This window comes from Cucurbita pepo, chromosome LG02 (assembly GCF_002806865.2).
Source record: "Cucurbita pepo subsp. pepo cultivar mu-cu-16 chromosome LG02, ASM280686v2, whole genome shotgun sequence".
Lineage (NCBI taxonomy): Eukaryota > Viridiplantae > Streptophyta > Magnoliopsida > Cucurbitales > Cucurbitaceae > Cucurbita > Cucurbita pepo.
In genome coordinates this window covers 9,571,849-9,589,236 of record NC_036639.1, presented here as the reverse complement: position 1 = coordinate 9,589,236, position 17,388 = coordinate 9,571,849, and the positions used below count along the sequence as shown (strand labels likewise).

The 17,388-nt window shown below is 35.9% G+C and overlaps 2 protein-coding genes across 2 annotated transcripts; both read right to left on the bottom strand.

Moving 5' to 3' along the window:
• Positions 1 to 1,246: 1,246 nt before the first annotated feature.
• LOC111788434 (zinc finger protein ZAT3-like) lies at positions 1,247 to 3,362 on the bottom strand. The gene has a single exon (XM_023668771.1). It carries the CDS (start codon positions 2,660 to 2,662, stop codon positions 1,247 to 1,249), a length of 1,416 nt encoding a protein of 471 aa, XP_023524539.1. The 5' UTR covers positions 2,663 to 3,362.
• A 4,145-nt stretch (positions 3,363 to 7,507) lies between these two features.
• Positions 7,508 to 17,033, bottom strand: LOC111788621 (diacylglycerol kinase 1-like). Its single transcript, XM_023669022.1, has 8 exons — positions 16,805 to 17,033; positions 14,872 to 16,310; positions 14,147 to 14,513; positions 13,869 to 13,945; positions 9,955 to 10,074; positions 9,533 to 9,697; positions 8,576 to 8,713; positions 7,508 to 7,911 (listed from the first exon to the last, which is right to left on the bottom strand). Exons 2-8 carry the CDS (start codon positions 16,039 to 16,041, stop codon positions 7,762 to 7,764), a joined length of 2,187 nt encoding a protein of 728 aa, XP_023524790.1. The 5' UTR covers positions 16,042 to 16,310; positions 16,805 to 17,033; the 3' UTR covers positions 7,508 to 7,761.
• Between the last annotated feature and the right edge of the window lie 355 nt (positions 17,034 to 17,388).

The window sequence follows — 17,388 nt, the reverse complement described above, 5'->3', positions numbered from 1 at the left end:
AAATAAATTTAGAGGTTTAAATAGAGATAATCTAAATATATATTTTTTCGATTGGGGAGAATTAATAATAATAATAATATTAAATTAATGAATATGTACTTTGAAGGTGACATTTCGATATAAGATGTGTTTTCAGTTTTCAAGAGAAGAAGTTGTTTTTGTTAGACGAACACGACTCTCCACAATCTTTAGGGACGCCTCCCCTTAATCGAGGATCGACTCCTTTTTCTTTTTAGAGTTCTTTGTTCGACATTTGAGAATTTACCAATCTATTGGCACGACTAAGTTTAGGGTATGACTCTAATACCATGTTAGACGAACACGACTCTCCACAATGGTATGATATTGTCCACTTTGAGCATAAGCTCTCGTGACTTTGGTCTGTGATTCCCTAAGAGGCTTCATATCAATGGAGAGAGTACTCTTTGTTTTGTTTTTAGACCCATCATGGCTTTGCTTTGTGATTCCCCACGAGGCTTCATACCAATGGAGACCGTATTCTTTGTTTTTAAATCCATGATATCAGTTAACGTGAGACTTTCATCATCCAACAATTTTAAGCATATATGTGTTGCATTTTTCATTATATAGGAGGTTCACGTAAGAGTTATATTTCCTCATTATAAATAAGTATAAGACGTTAATAGCGACTATGTGTACTATAAATAAGTATAAGACGTTAATAGCGACTATGTGTACGTGGAAACTTTGGGTGGTTGCGGTTTATAAAATATAAAATTTAGTAATGTGTTATTAATTTGGAACAAGATATGGAAAGGATTCTCTCTAGTGGGTGGAGCTGTTTCCTTCTCCCATAGAAGTGTGTATGGATAGATATAGAAAATTCAAGAAAAAGAAGGCACCCAAAATGGAGATATGGGATATGACATTCAATGGCAACTCACTAAACACCCCATTTAAGCTCATATGATTCGACATCTTTTTTTTCCTTTTGGCCTTTCAAAATCTTACAAATTCATGTAAATTTGGCCTCTTACAAACAAAATTGTAGCTTCGATCCCAGGTAAACTTCATAATCCACATAATAAAAAGAAGAAAAACAACTGATAGATTCAGGTTTGTAGACTGTTGTTATCTCACAGATTATAACAAAACCGTCATATATTGATTCAGAAGAATATCACTTCGATTCCCAAATCCGGAAAGAATCAATGAATCATATAGAAAGGCAAAAGGGCTGTACTGTACAGTGCCCGAAGCCGCAAGCAACGAAGGTGGACCCTAATCAAATCAAACCCACTAATGGCGGCTCGTGCGATTGGCTCCCACCGACCCACCATGGCTCGATTGTGCTCAAATGGTTGCTGCTGCCCTCTTCGTCGATTGGCGCTGGGAGGTTCAGATCCAGGTAGTCTCTCAACTCCGGCTCTGGTTTTCGAATCGGTGTGGTTTGTTGTGGCATTTTGTTTCTGGGTTCCGACCCACTTATCAAATGGGACCTCTTATGGCCGCCTAAAGCTTGGCCTGAACTAAAGATTCTGAAGCAAATTGAACATTGATGATGCTTTCTGTTCTTTTTCTCATACCCCATATGAATCTCTGGTTCCTGCTGATTTTCCATTTCATAAACTGTGGCTGTGGGCTTACTTTCAAAAGTTGGGTCGATTGAAATTTCTGTTTCGATGCTGTTTTCACTGCTTTCTGTCTTCGATGAAGCTAAGCATCCTTTGGCTTTCTTGTGGCTGGCTCTATGCCCACCAAGTGCTTGATATGAGTGAAACACCTTATGGCAAGAATTACACTGAAATTTGCTTCTCTTTACTCTGCTTTTGTAGCCTTCTGAGTTTAGCTCATTAGGTGATGATCTTTTAAACGAATTTGACCTTAATTCCCCATTAGAAAGCTCCTGATACTTCCTCTGATCTGAATTGAACCTACTTGACATGAACTGAGGTGGGTTCAACTCGGTTTGATTGTTAGAACTTGACCCATATTTTTCATTGTTCTTGTTCATCTTCACAATATAAGCACTGAATTCTGAGGTTGTCCTTTCAAATTTGAGATACCCAGAATCCATTCTGCTGTGGAATTCTTTGAGTTTCACCATCTTACTTCCCATACATACAGAAGGAATTGCTTGAACAACTTTGGGGAAGTGAGTTTTTGGGAGCAAAGACTCAGCGGTGGTTGAATAAAACCCACCAACGTCTCTAGAAAGCATCATTAAACACAAAGCCACCTCTTCTTGTTCTTGATCATTGTGATCAGAAACGGATGAAGAATCAGTTTCAGCAGCCATGTACCTTGTTTTCCTCCTAGATCTATTACCATGATCATCATCTGAGTGGCCCTCAAACTCCAAATTACTAGACACTCTCTCAGTTTCTATGGAGTGGCATTTCATGTGCCCAAACAGGGCCTTCCATGACTGAAAGCTCTTACCACATTCTCTGCAAAACCTGTCCTCAGCACTGAATTCAGCAAGCCTGCAAGTCTTTTTGGGATTCTTTCTTAGACTATAACCATCAGACACGCCAGCTCCTACAAACTTATCCACCAGTTTCATTTTCTTAAGATTCTCACCAGTTTCAGCTTGACTTTCGATCAAATGGGACCTCATGTGACCTCCCAAAGATCTCCCACAAGGGAAGCTCCTGTTGCATAACTTGCACAAGTGTTTGAACTCTCGATCACCCTCCATAAACAAGAACTAGAATTGAAGGAAGGAATAAGCAGAAAGAGATCCAAAATCCAACCAAAACTCAGAAATAGAAAGAAAACAAAGAAGAACAAGACGACCCAGATGAAATAATCAAAGTGGGGAGCTCAAATTTAGTGAGTAAAGTAGTAAACTCCAGCTTGATCTTATCTTTTGTGTGATCTGATGACACAAAACCCATCTCAGATTTGATGAATTCTAGTCATGGAGAAAGAAGAGGATCTGATGCACAAAAAGTGGAAAAGGAATGCTTCTGTTGGGCAGTTGAAAGTTTTAAGGGATGAAAAATAAAAGAGAGAAAAATGTTCGAAGTTTGCGGAGGTGCTGCTACCTTTATTGCTAATGATGGCGATGAACAACGAAGAAAGTAAGCTAAGGTTAGGCATGGCTATGTTGAGAGGAGAAATCCATGCAAGAAACCAAAGCTAAAGAGAAGGGTAAATAAGAAGAAAGCAAACTCAAAGTCACCCACAAATCCAATGCCCCCACCCCAACCTTTGTCCTGCTTATAAGCCAATTGCTTCTATTTTTGTGTCTCCGTGTGGGCCTGTTCTTCATCATTTTTGGACTCATCTCTTCCTCTTTTTGTACCAAAATCACTGATCTCTAATGGACCAGTTTAATATTGTTTCACAGTACGCAATTCTATCAATGTTGATTACATATCTTTACTTGGGTTTGATGGATAAGACTATTGTCAACTTGTATGCTTCAACCTGAGTCATCCGTTACGTATTGTGGATCGATTTTATCTCATTCATGTCGTAAGCTGATATGGGTTGCACTATTTTTGTTTCACATTGAGTAAATCTAACCTCTTCAGGGCGTGTGTATTGATTAGTTGAACTATGCTTGAATTGTGTTGTAAGACTAGGTGAGGTGCATGCAAGCTGACTCGAACATGAATCCGAACATGAATCCTATTTGTTCGTATGATTTAATCATAAACAACATCGACTAGAAAGTGATACATCCATGCCATGCATGTTAAGTTTTGCTGGACCAGTTTTTCAATTTCTGTGGGCTGAATAATCAATGTTTGCTTAGGGAACTTGAAGATGCAATATCACAAGATTGAACATGGAAAGCACCTTGCCTTTTGGGATGCAAAGTGCCCATCTTTCTCTCTCTTCTAAATATACTAATTCTCTCTCCAATTAATCCTAATTTTACACTAAAATATCATCTAATTAGATCTTATAATTAATTTGTTATTAACATTTTTTTTCAAAAAAATGCTTCCTAAGGACTCAGGCTCAAGATTAAGCACTTGTGTGTCTCGACATTTCTTTGTATTTTCTGCGACATAACCACGTTGTTTACTCCTCGTTTTTAAAAGTGAAAACTATCTTCACCGACCAACATGAATTATTCTAACATGTTTTATCCACATTCATGCATTTTAAGAAAATTCTGGGGATGACTATGATTGAGCCATCAAAAGAACTGTGCACATTATAACTTATAATTGTTTTAAGCTTTTCTTAGTTATCTTTTCTTCCGAATCACAACCATTTGAATGTGGTTCTAATTCATTTACTCGCACATGTTTAGTATTTATTATTATTATTTTTAAATAAATTTTAAAAATATATTCCCATAAAAATTATTGTTCTTATTTAAACAATTTCAATAAAACAAATGTATTTAAAAACTTAAAATGAAATAGAGACGTTGAACTGTGTTAAAAAATTATTTTAGAGATTAATTTAATTTTAAAATTCATATTGGGTTAGCAAATTTTGTCCTTCTGAATGTAATTTGAAAAAACCGCAACTTCGTATGGTGAAATGGAATTCTTTTTCTCTTTTGCATGGTTTTTTTTTTTTCGAGTTTAACTCATGGGTGTATACGGGTTGACTCGAGTTGAGTTGTAGAATTTTTTTTTACCAACTTGAAATTTTTAGTTGGTTAGATTGCCAGTCTGAACAACCTTTGGATAGAATTCATAATTTCAGTTGGTTGGATTACTAGTCTAAACAACCTTTGGATAGAATTCATAATTCAATGCAACCTACCTTACAGTTGGGTTGCATTGGAGCGTAAGTTCTATTTGAGTTGTTCAGTTGTCTTTTTTTTTTTTTTTTTTTTTTTTAAAAAAAAAAACNCAACAATGTCAAATATTCTTAATTTTCATAATAATATTAAAAGTAGGATAAGATTGAGTTGGATTGTAACCCTATTTTTAAGTTGGTCGAATTAGTCTCATTGACCGGATAAAAATGTCAACCCATAAACTAATCCAAATTTTTTTTAATTTTTCAAAAATTCAATCCAACCTAAAAAAAAAATCCAATACAATCCCGTCTAACCTAATTTACTATATATATATATATATATATATATATATATTTGAGGGTTGACTTTAGAGTAAATGAAATTGGGTTTCAAAAGTGATACTCATCAAAATGGCAACTATTGTATTGATACACTTGGATGAGATGCCCTCTGCTTTCGTTTTGTGCTTTCATAACTCGCTCGTTTTTCTTTACAATTCAACTATATTAAAAATTCGAATATTATAGTCTTAATCAAAAGGTTAAATATTCGAATTCCTGCTCCCACTTACTTACTATTTGAGTTTTAAAAAAAAAAAAACATTTTTACTTAGTATATATATATTTTTATGATATTTTATGTAAAAGCTCAAGCTCATAACTAATAGATATTGTCTCTTTGAACTTTTCCTTCTAGGCTTCCAAACTTTTCTTTTCTAGGTTTCCCCTCAAGGTTTTAAAACGTATATGTTACTAACGGATATTGTTTTCTTTGAACTTTTCTTTCTAAGCTTTCCCTCGATGTTTTAAAACGTATATGTTACTAACAAATCTTGTCTTCTTTGAACTTTTCTTTCTAGACTTCCCCTCAAGGTTTATGGATCTTGTCTTCTTTGAACTTCTGTAAGGCTTCCCCCTCGAAGTTTTAAAACATATATGTTAGGGAGAGGTTTCCACACCCTTATAAAGGATGTTTTGTTCTCCTCTCCAACCAACGTGGCATCTCACATTTTATGTTTTTATCTCCATATTTCTTGCGAATGGAGTTTAAATTAAATCATTACGAGTCTGTTCATGGCTGCAAATGGGTTCCTCAAAATCAACTGCACAAAGATGAATGGTATTTGAAGTAAAGTTCCTTAGGGAGAGGAACAAAATAGCATTATTCAAAGCTCTTTAGAGTAATTGTAAAATTAATGGATGAAAACTTAGCACAGTGTGTGAGCAGAACATGAATATGAATTCCATTTCCACTTGGAAACTGAGCCAAACCACTAAATTAGTGGCTAATTAGATGTTAGGATCAATACCAGTTGTTAGCTCTAATACCAATTGTTAGGATCGCTCAATACGTACACACTCAGTCAAAATGAACACAAAAAACAGGAGAGAGAAAAGACAAGGAGGAATATTGACTAAAAGTTTTATTATCGATGACTTTCAAGTATATACAACAAGATAGAATACAGAGAATGAATAAAGTACATTTTGAGAGCACTGTCTCCAATGGGGTATATATATGGTTTCAATTTACTAATATAGTTTCCAAAGATTTAAACTACACATATAATCTAATAAATATATCTCTATTAAATATCTTCCAAACATATATCATAATCTTTACTAAGTATCTTCCAAATATATCTCTACCAAATCTAGACATCTGGTGATGCTCCATATCTCGACATTAGGTACACAATCCTTTCAACCCTATCTTTACTTATCTATGTTTGATTGGACAGAGCAGATTTGTTTGGAGAGAAAAGCTCCCACAGACTGTTATCATGAAGATTTTGAGTACAAATCTTAGAGTTGGATCAGTTTCTACAAGGACAAATTCTAAATAATGAGCAAAGGGTAGCAGTTTTTTGGTGGTGTTGCTGAAAGTTCAATGTTAAAGCAAGCTTTTTAAGCTGATTGTATGAGTTTGATAGCAATTGTGGGGAGTTTGATCAATCTGTTCCAATGCGGAAGACATGCAAGTAACTTGGTTAGAAAAGGAAATGTTCAAACCAGAGAAACAAGTTTTCAACCCAAACCAAAGATTAAACTCAATTGGATCCTAAACCAAATCAGAAATTTGAACCAACTAAGATGAGTGAACGGGAAGAACATCAATTACAAACTCAAATGCACCTGCCACAGGTAGAATGCACCGTCAAAAAGTGACCATTAATCACTATTAGGGATGTACTGATTGAGTTGGATGATCCGAGCAATTGGTTAGAGTTTATAATCTGACCCAACACGATCCTTTATTTTTTTGTTAGATTGGATTGGACTTTCGAATTATTTTTTAATTATTAAAAAAAATTATAATTATCTACAATACATGTTATATTAATAACTAAAATTTCGTAAAGTTCAAATATCAAATATTCACAAGTTACAATGCACTGTTCCAAACATCGAATAACTATTTTTTAGGTTGTACGGATCAATGTCAACTTGCAAACCAACTGAAATTTTCAATTTTTCAAACATTCAATCCAACCCAAATCGAAATAAAGAACTAACCCAACTCAATATTCATGATCTGGGCTGGATAGTTCAGACTGGTTGAATTCTCGAATCATTAGAACACCCCTAAAATTTCAGTAGTTGCTAGGTTTGCAGAAGCAAGTGGAGATTTTAAAAATTAGAGTTTTTCTACTCTAATACCAACTGGAATCTAAATACGAAGCTCTCTTATATGTAAAAAGATATACCGATATAAACGGTAAATATACAAAATACACTACAAAACATATAAAGGAAATATAACATATTGATCAATCTTGACCATATGGGGTGGAAATAATTCGGAAGGGCAAAGAAAAACTTGATAATGAGCATGCAAGGAAACTCTATGTATATCAATATATTGATATAACAGATATGGTTGATATACAATCATGCCTCAGCTATAACCCATCATGGGAAAACATGATGGAAAAACAAAACAAAACAGAACAGAACAAAAGAATAGCCACAAGATCTTCCCTCCACCTCTATGGAGAGATGTGAAGGGTGGCATAAAAAGCTAAAAATATATGATTCGTACTCAAAGCCCTGATCATTACAGGAATGACTAAAAACAAACTTTCAAGTTAGCCTTATTGCCATTTCTTGGAGGAGTACTCGCTTTTGTGAAGTATTAATTACATTATTAGATTCAGCACTCTCCAGAACATCAGTCATTATTGCAGCTGCGTGGCCCAGAGGCTCCTCAATTGCCTTTTTCAACATGAAGGCCTACATGCCAAAATTTAAAATACGCATGAAATTCTCTTACATGGACGGCTGCATGCATAACTTATCTGGGCACGTTTCATACACATTATTTTAAGGAGATGTTTTTACCTGAATTGTGAATATTATTATGGAGCTTGGAGACAGTACTTTAAAGCAAATTAAACAAGTATTAGATCATAATAAATGAAAGTAGAAACATGGTGCTAAATTTAATTGTAAATGAAATTTTTTAGAACAAGCCTCTGCTCACAACATAAACAAACAGATCATCAACATAGGTAGATCAAGAAAACCAGTAGATCCACCAAAAGCCAATTCTGTGAAATCAAATGTTTGAAAGTGACTAGGCTTAAAATATTTCAGATTCTTGGGAGAAGCATAACGATAAATGCTCCTCAATTTCTAACTGTTTTACATGTCTTCTATTCTATTCACAACACGTCATGGATTGCAACTCAAAAAACGTCATGTGCTACTTGTATTAACAATAAAAATAATATCATGCATGATTTTTTTTTTAATCACAAAATAACATCATGCATAATTTTGTTCTTAATCACAGGGAGAAAATGAGGTTTTTCATGTGACTGTGCACAAGTAACTGGCTCGTAATAAAGATCTTTTTCAATGAAGAGAGATGAAAAGAGAGTAATAAGAGCAAGACCTGTCCATGGTGGGATATGACTAGAGTACACGGGTTCTGAAACCAAGGCTCTCCATCAATTTGAACAGGCAATGCCGCACACAATTGTATCTTAATCGACTTGCCCTGTGCAAGTCTTCTAGCTCGTGAAAGACCCACCTGTTTCATATAAACAAGGAAGTTGCAACACAAGTCTTAAGGATGACCCTTGTCCCTTGACCCAACTCCACGGCAACTCAGAATTGTCCCTTTACGACTAAATATGAGATCCGTAACATGTGATCTAGGATTGATACATGACCTAACACTAAGAAGATTTGCATGATTTAACCATCCATTTTCCTAGGTCCCAAATTAACAATTTTCTCCTTTTAACTATGTTATATCAATTTTGTAACAATTTGGTCCTTATACTTCAAATTTGTAATGATTTAATGAAATTTCTTTAATAGGTAGACTAGAGTGTTTTTAAACTAAAAAAAAAACTAAATTGTTACAAAACAATAATTAAAATTGACATTTAATTTGATGGAATTTTTCATATTGGGACTAAATGGTTACATACTCAAGTCCAGAAAGTACCAGAACTAAATGGTTCATTGCATACTAAAGTTTGGGACTTTTGTTTTTTAACCTTAGTTCTATTAAGTCTAATAGAAGTCAAGAAGTTACATGGCTACTGACTTTCAGCTTCGAGCTTAATAACTGAAGCATGCAAATCCCAGCCTAATGATTTTTATTTAGAATTAAACAATAAAACTACAAAACCCACCCATAATTAAAAACCCACTAAAGTCTTAAAGCTAACCCATTAGAGAGCATAGCAGCAAAAAACATGAGAAGGCATCATTACACGTGAAGGCTGGAAATAGATTCATCCCACTTAGATCCACCAAATTTGAACTGATATTTTTAGCAAACGGCATGATAAGATGTGGGGAATCGGGAACAGAACAATTGATTTGAATTACTGTGTACCTGTAGCTTCCCGAGGTGCCAGGTTCCAGATATGCTGACAACCTCCAGTTCTTTATCATGCATGGACTGCGGATCAAAATTATCAGAAGTTTCATCCTCATTATGCCAAAGATCCACACCGCCCATGTAGCTTCCAATGTTCGTAACAAGCACACCTTCTGCATCCTGTAGATATTCAAACTAAAGGTTCGATCAATCGACTCAATTAAATGAAAGTTCAGGACTAGATCATCATATACAGAAAAGTATGTATTAATACGTGTGAACGAAAAATCTCCAACCACTAAACCATTAGAAGAATTCACACTCATACATAAAATGTTTCATCATGCTACTGAACATTAGCCCACAACTTTTAGTAATGAATACAGTTACAATTAAGTAATGTTTCAGAACCAATGACTTCAAAGTTAAGTTATTACCTCAGGAACCTCTACCTCTACACCATCCACTTCCACCCGAACTTGCCATGGAATATCTGCAAATGACCTATCCATTATGCTCCTGGCTCCTTCTCTTGCATATAGAACTTTGTTCATAAACTGCAGTCATGTTAATAGATTCAGCTAAGTGATATGAACTACTCAAATAGCCTAAGATCAAATACACCAAAGAAGCAACAACTAGCAAAACCTTCTGCAAATGTAGACAAATACAGAACCATAAAGATAAAAGTTTCATTTCAATAAAAAGAAAAGATAAAGTTTAATGCATACGAGCTGATTATCTTTTTGCAACCTGCACAAAACTGACTTAACCTCATTGAGAAAGCGTGCAAGCATGGGCAAGCCAACCACTAAAAAATACACGGGCAAAGTTATTGTGCTCAGAAGATATCTGTTTATGGGCATCATTTAAGAATTGGTAAAATAAATGAACAAACGTCATTTATAAAAGGAAAAAGGTATAATGCAACAGAAAGAAAAATATTGAGAATCGATTATATCTCTAACAGAAGTGGTCATCTTATTCAACACATAAGTTACATAGAGTAGTATTAACAAGTGTGTATTAGATCATTGATGAATTTGCTAAAAAGTAGTGCACTTGAAGACGGGGAAGAAAAATATCAGAACTAGATTAATATGCACACAACTGAGCTATAGAATTATCCGAACAAAATCATTATTGTTGGAGCAACGTAAATTTTATGGAAAAGGGGACAGAATTCTCTCAACACTCAAATCTTTCCTTTTCTGGAGGAAGAGATGTTTTCACTTCTTAAGTTGAGTTATTTTGGAATCTCTACATAGTGTCCTTATATAGGCATTTTGAAACATCCTCCATGATCATTTATGTACCAAATATTAAATAATAAATTTACCTATGTACCAAATATTAAATAATAAATTTACCTAATACATATACTAATCATGTCATGAATCTAATACATGTATAAACTAATAAATCCCACTCTAAAATGTATCCAATAAACTTCATTTTTTAAATCTGTCCATGTGCACCCATTTAGTTATTGATGAATTAAGTTTACTTATCAACACCCCTCCTTAAACTTAATTCTCCTCCATTCTTCATGCTGAGTAGACGTCTTATCTTCACCATAGTCTATCCCTGCCTTTTGTTGATACCCCTTTGCTTCGAGTCTCGCCTGGTAGCGCTCTATTCTACTTTGAGCATTCATCTTTTTCTTATATACCCACTTTACTTCAATGAGTTGATTTCCTTTTGGCAATTCAACCAACTGATTTCGCTTGATAGCTATTATTTCTTCATCCATGACTACTTTCTTCTCATCTTGTATAGCTTCTTCAAAAGTGACTTATTTAGCATCTGTTAAAAAACAAATTAAATATACTTCACTTGTCGAGTCATGCAAATCTTCCATAGTGCACATCCTCAGATGTCTAGGCTCGTCCTCGTCAATGAATTTGATGGAGTATTAGTTGGCACAAATGATTCTTTTTCTCCAACTCTCAGTGGATTTTTCCCAATCCCATGAACTAGACTCGTTCACCTTCATATCTTAACTGACCATCACCTTCATATCTTAACTGACCATCACCTTCATCTCTATTGGATCATATAGCCTTTAGTATTCTTCGTACAATATTCCGCCTCCTTCGAAAATGAAATTCATGCTTGCTTGCCGAGTAAATCACCTTCGCAAAACTTAGTAGTATAATCCATATTCGGTAGTCCATGCACCATTGCCAACTCCTTCAGGCTGCCAAAATGGAGATGACCAAACCTCTGATGCCATAATGACGACTTATCCTCTATGTCGACTTGTAGACACTTCTCCCGTCCGTTACACAAATTTAGGTTGTACATGCAATTTTTTATCATTTCGACTTCAGCTTCCAAACGCCTTTCACTATCCTTCAATTGTAGCAACCAATCTTTCATGGATATTGCGTATCCCTTCTCCATGAGTTGCCCCAATCTTAAAATGTTGCCCCAATCTTAAAATGTTGCTTTTCAGATCAGATACGTAATACACATCCTCGATTGAACATTCCGCATCATTTGCTTGTAAATAAAATATTGTGTCTTTGCCTTTAGCGTGAATCTTTGATGCATCTCCGAACCATACATGTCCACTTTTAACTTCTCGCATCTCTTTGAGGAAGTGTTTGTACCCACACATGTGGTTGCTAGCCCCAGTATCAAGATACCATGTTGTGTTATCGTCACAAGCAACATTTTTATAAGCAACATTCTTCAGCCCTTTTCTCAGCATTACACTCATTTGCATAGTGTCCATATTTCCCACAATTATAGAACGGGGTTTGATTTGCACTCTTTTGCATAGTGCCCATGCTTGTAGCACTCGACACTCAAATTATTTGTCTGGCTATTCTTCCACGACCACGTCCCCTACCTAGATAATTTTGTTGGCTCGACTGCCCCTTCTTCTCACAGAATTCACCTCGACTGCGGCCTCCAAAACCACGACCGTTGTTTCGACCTCCACTGCCCCGAGAGTTTTGTGTAAAGCACCTTTTTGTCTTTGATGGTCGCCTTGGCATGTTACGTTTCCTCCAGTGACTCATTCTTCCTCGTCTTGCGTTGCTCGTGTGCCTCTAGCGATCTAGCAAGATCATCAACAATTAGATCTTCTATATCCTTCGACTCCTCAATGGCGCACACAACATTTTTGAATTTGTCGGTTAATGACCACAAAATTTTCTCCACAACCCGCGACTCCTTGAGAGTTTCACCATTGCTCTTGAGTTGATTCACCACAGTTTGTACATGTGTGATGTAGTCAGATATGCCTTCCCAACTCCTTCATCTTCATCACCTCTAATTCACTACGTAGTGTTGGGAGTCATACTTGCTTTACTCGATAAACTCCCTAAAAACTTTTTCCAACGTGTCCCACGCCTTTTTGGATGTTGTTGCACTTGCTATCTTCTCAAAATAGGACTCATAAACCACTTGGAATAATAGGTACAACACAGTCTTATCCTTCATCCGTGCTTGTTTTTGCGTCATAATATCATTTACTGTCATGTTTTTTATTTGCTCCGATTCAATGTAACTGCCCACAACCACGTCCCACACATCTTGAGCTCTGAGCAAGACTCAAATCTGAATGTTCCAGTTGTTGTAATTTGATTTCAGCAGACGTGGCAGCGGTACACCACCCAGTGACATCTTCCTAAAATTTGACATTGTCAATTCTAATACCACTCTGTTGGAGCAACGTAAAATTTTATGGAATGGGGGACAGAATTCTCTCCACACTAAACCTGTCTTTTCTGGAGGAAGAGATGATTTCACTTCTTAAGTCGAGTTGTTTTGAAATCTCTACAGTGTCCTTTTATAGGCCTTTTAGAACATCCTCTACAGTCATTCATGTACCAAACATTAAATAATGTATCTACCTAATACATGTACTAATCGTTAGGATGATTTATAAATAATCTAATACATGTATAATCTAATGAATCTAACTCTAAAATGTATCCCATCAACTTCAATTTTAAAATCTGTCTAGGAGCACCATTTAATAAATGATGAATTAAGTTTACTTATCAATTATCAGACAGAAGTAAATCCTCTCAGGCTCAATAAAATGACCACCCTCCATTTTAGCTTTGTTTCTTGGCAACATAAAAATAAATGCTCATAAAAATTTCCACATTCTGGCACAAAAGAAGTAGGACACAAGTCTAATGTCCAAAATTTAATGATGCAAGATATAGAACGCAAAAAAGCAAACTTCCTTTGCTCTCTCAAAAAACTAACGTACACTTTGAAAAGTTGTAATAGTAGCCATGCATGATTGCAGTTATGGTCAGCATGACCTTATGTAATGGATTGTTTTCGAGGAGTCAAAGTTATCTGTCAAGTCTACAATTTTCATCACCTGGTTATAAAATTTTCCTGGATTTTCCTCCCGCAAATTATGTATGTCAAGGGCAACCTTCGCATCACATCCAATTCCTGCATTTGGGGACAAATTGGTAATAATGAAGTAAAAAATAAGTAAATGAAAGAAATTAGGGAAAAACACAGATGTGTGTGTTCCATTGGAGAACCCTGATGATGAGACATACAATTCAGATGTGCCCTAAAGTTGGTCTGAATGCAATCAATTATCCTAATTACAAAAAAAGGAATTGCCAATAAAACTCATTCATATACCAAGATAATTATTCATAAATTGTGGAGCTTTGAGCTGCTTTCCATGTTGATCCACTATTGCCACCTTCCAACGGTCAAGAACGGTCACTGCAGCATTTTCTACATGATGCAAGACCGTACAAAGACCTCCCTGTCTCTCCACTGAGCCCAAACCACCACCCCAGTTTAATACTCTAGCGAGATCATTTCCTGTTCCAGCAGGAAGAATAGCAACTGGGGGAGGTGAAACAAAATTTTGTTTGTCTATACAATCTAGAACCCAACCAACAGTTCCATCGCCCCCACATACAAGAATCTTGAAGTGTGGCACCTTTCTGAATAAACAAAGACCAGATGCAGGCCCTTGTTCAGAACTCAACTCAAAAACCTGAAATATTAGCATACAGTCCATGACCATTAAACTCATGAACATCATTAACACTTGCAACGAAAATAGAATTCGCAAGAGATTTAAGTTGCCCTACACATTAAAACATTATTTTCTTTCTCATAATAAAGATTTTGATAGACCAAGATATATATATATGCTCCAAGTTTCCACCAAATGCCATAAAGAAATAGAAGTTGTGTATAAGCTACACACAAAGCATGCCATCTACCACATTTATCACCAGGGACCAAACTAAGAGCACAGAGTAGTTTGAACAAATTATTCTAGGCTATAGTATACAACAGTCTACTTCTAAGTTAAAGCCTCCTATAATAGAGTGGTGAAAAAGCGATACCTGGACAGGATTCAAAAGAATGTTTAACCGTTGTTTGAGAGAATCTCCACGACGGGCTCCACTTTTCTTGTTTATAAGTACTAGCAAGGGACGTGAATCTGGAGGAAACTCAATCACCTCGTACCTCAGGTTCATTCCTACTATATGGGATACATCTTTCTGATTGAATGAAGAATATTTTTTCATGTTTGGATTTGAAACATTTTTGTCATCTATATAACCATTTTGATGCTGAACCTCTGAAGTTCTGCTACCATTACAGTTTCTTTCAGTTCCATTATAACCATTAGCCGTGTGATGAGAATCAGCTGTGCTTTCAGTAGACAGACCACAAGTACTACCACTTGTTCCTGTATAAACAGATGATTTACGTCCATGTTTGTTCTTCTTCCCCTGACTCCTTATACTTGCACGCACCGAGGATGCAATCTCATTTGCTCCGTGGGTGATGGAACTCAAAAATCCACCAGAGGACGTCCTAATCGACTCCTTGACATAAAGTGGTGACAGAATCAACCTTCTAAATGAACCTAAGTCACAAATATCACCTGTTTCATTACACATACTACTATGGCAATCGACATGCACTAGACGTTGGCACCATAAGCAACACCATATTGGAGAGCCACCAAGAAAAGACCCACTACATGGTTCTTCACAGTAACTGCAGAAAGAGGCTTCATCAGATTGATCAGTAATCTCAGTCCACCTAACAGCCCATTGGTGCATCACATGCTCAAAGCCGATCATAGATACACACTTGCAATCCTTTTGAGCACTAGAAGAACAGTTTAGGTGAGCTGCAGCACCACAAATGTTGCAACGGTGAATAAAACTATCTGAAGCGACCGTAGGACCAAGAGTCTGTGAAGGGGACACAAACTTTAAGCATGCACAACAACTCAAATTCTTTCCACGAGATACAGATTCAAGAATCCAGTAGTGTGCAGCTACAGGAACTTTATTAGCTTTCTTTGGGTCTCTCTTCGACCTGGCTATAGCTTTCATCCAACTCAAATTGATATTTCTTTGCCATAGAAAGGCTGTAAGGGCTACGGTAAAAACTCCAATGATGGCAGCACTAAGGCAAGAAATAACAAAAATACGATCAGTTGGGTTCTTGCTATTCCAACTGGGGAACAACAATCCAATTTCCCAGACCTCATCCATCCTTTTGGTCACGGATATGAAAAGAAAACCATCTAATGGCTGAAACAAGAAATTTAGCTCAAGACAAATGACAGCTTCTTACCGCCCAAATGTAATCCAAATCAAATGATGAACCAAATTTTAATAATTTAGCCAACTTGATAATGACATTACCAATTTATAGGTGGTAACTCACTATAAAATCTTTTCACATCTCAATATCACAGATGTAAACCCCCACCACATTTCCAAGGAATCAAATAAAATATTGATAGACAATCGCATACCACCTGAAAACGTGAAAGATAAACGTAAAAAAATGAAACCTCGAAAGTATGAACAGCACCATCAGAAGCAATGAAAAACAAATAGCTATCCTCTAAAGTTGAAAGTCAAGTGTAATCCTATGAAGATAATGGATAGGAAGATCATATTAATGCTGCAGGTTTTGGATTAAGGAGAACAGGACATAGATTCAACAAGATTTACAAAGGTTAGCTCGATAACGGAATATATAAAGTATAATCAAAAGAACACCCCAACAGAGATCGATACAACATTTTGACATAATTGAGAGATTACTAGACCGGCAATCCAATGAGACGCTTAGCAGCTAAGAATCGTAGCAAAAAAAAGGCAATAGCACAAACTATTCAAGTTCATGGCTCACTAATCGCGTTATAATGCTCATCTCAAAAGAAGTACAAACCAAATTCATTTCATGAACAAGACGCAAAATCACGAAAAGCGGTGAAAATGGGCAACAGGATGAATTTAAACTTACTGAAAACAATGAATGAACAACAGGATCAAATGGCCCGATCACAGGAAAACCTAACTCGATCTTCGAATAATACAAACGCGCTATTCCTTCAATGTTAGGAATCGTATCAAGTCCCAAATCCGAAGCTTTCGATGTCGGGAGAAAGGTTCGGATTTGAGAATTTTCAGATGGAGGTCTCGTGTTCTATCACCTTTCCTCCTTTGTTTTTTCTGTTTTTGTTTTAGTTTTTTTTTTTTTAACCATTAATTTTCCAAATCAAATAAATTTTAGAATCTTTCTTATTTTTAATTCCCGGTTTATAAAATTAAGATTCCAACCAAAAAGAATCTTCTATATTGGCAGATAGCCACTGGGCCCCACAGGTACCTTAGACATGGCACATTTACATACGGACATGTGGATTTCACGTGGGGCTAATCTCTGTGCGAATTCCGCGGTGACTCGGCGGGCAAATTCCCGATTGTTTGGGATAACTACTCACAAACTTCCAAAAAAAAATTAAATTAAATTAAATACTAAATCTTTTTTTTTAAAAAAAAAATTATATATATATAACTCTCAACTTTAAAAAATACTTAAATTTT

What these genes read in the sequence shown, in the direction of transcription:
- LOC111788434 (XM_023668771.1), bottom strand. Translation starts at nt 2,662, where the DNA reads ATGGAGGGTGATCGAGAGTTCAAACACTTGTGCAAGTTATGCAACAGG.
- LOC111788621 (XM_023669022.1), bottom strand. Translation starts at nt 16,041, where the DNA reads ATGGATGAGGTCTGGGAAATTGGATTGTTGTTCCCCAGTTGGAATAGC. An exon ending in TAGAGGTAGAGGTTCCTGAG is followed by an intron (nt 9,698 to 9,954) that starts GTAATAACTTAA and finishes GAATATCTACAG; the next exon opens with GATGCAGAAGGTGTGCTTGT. An exon ending in TCATATCCCACCATGGACAG is followed by an intron (nt 7,912 to 8,575) that starts GTCTTGCTCTTA and finishes TTTGGCATGTAG; the next exon opens with GCCTTCATGTTGAAAAAGGC.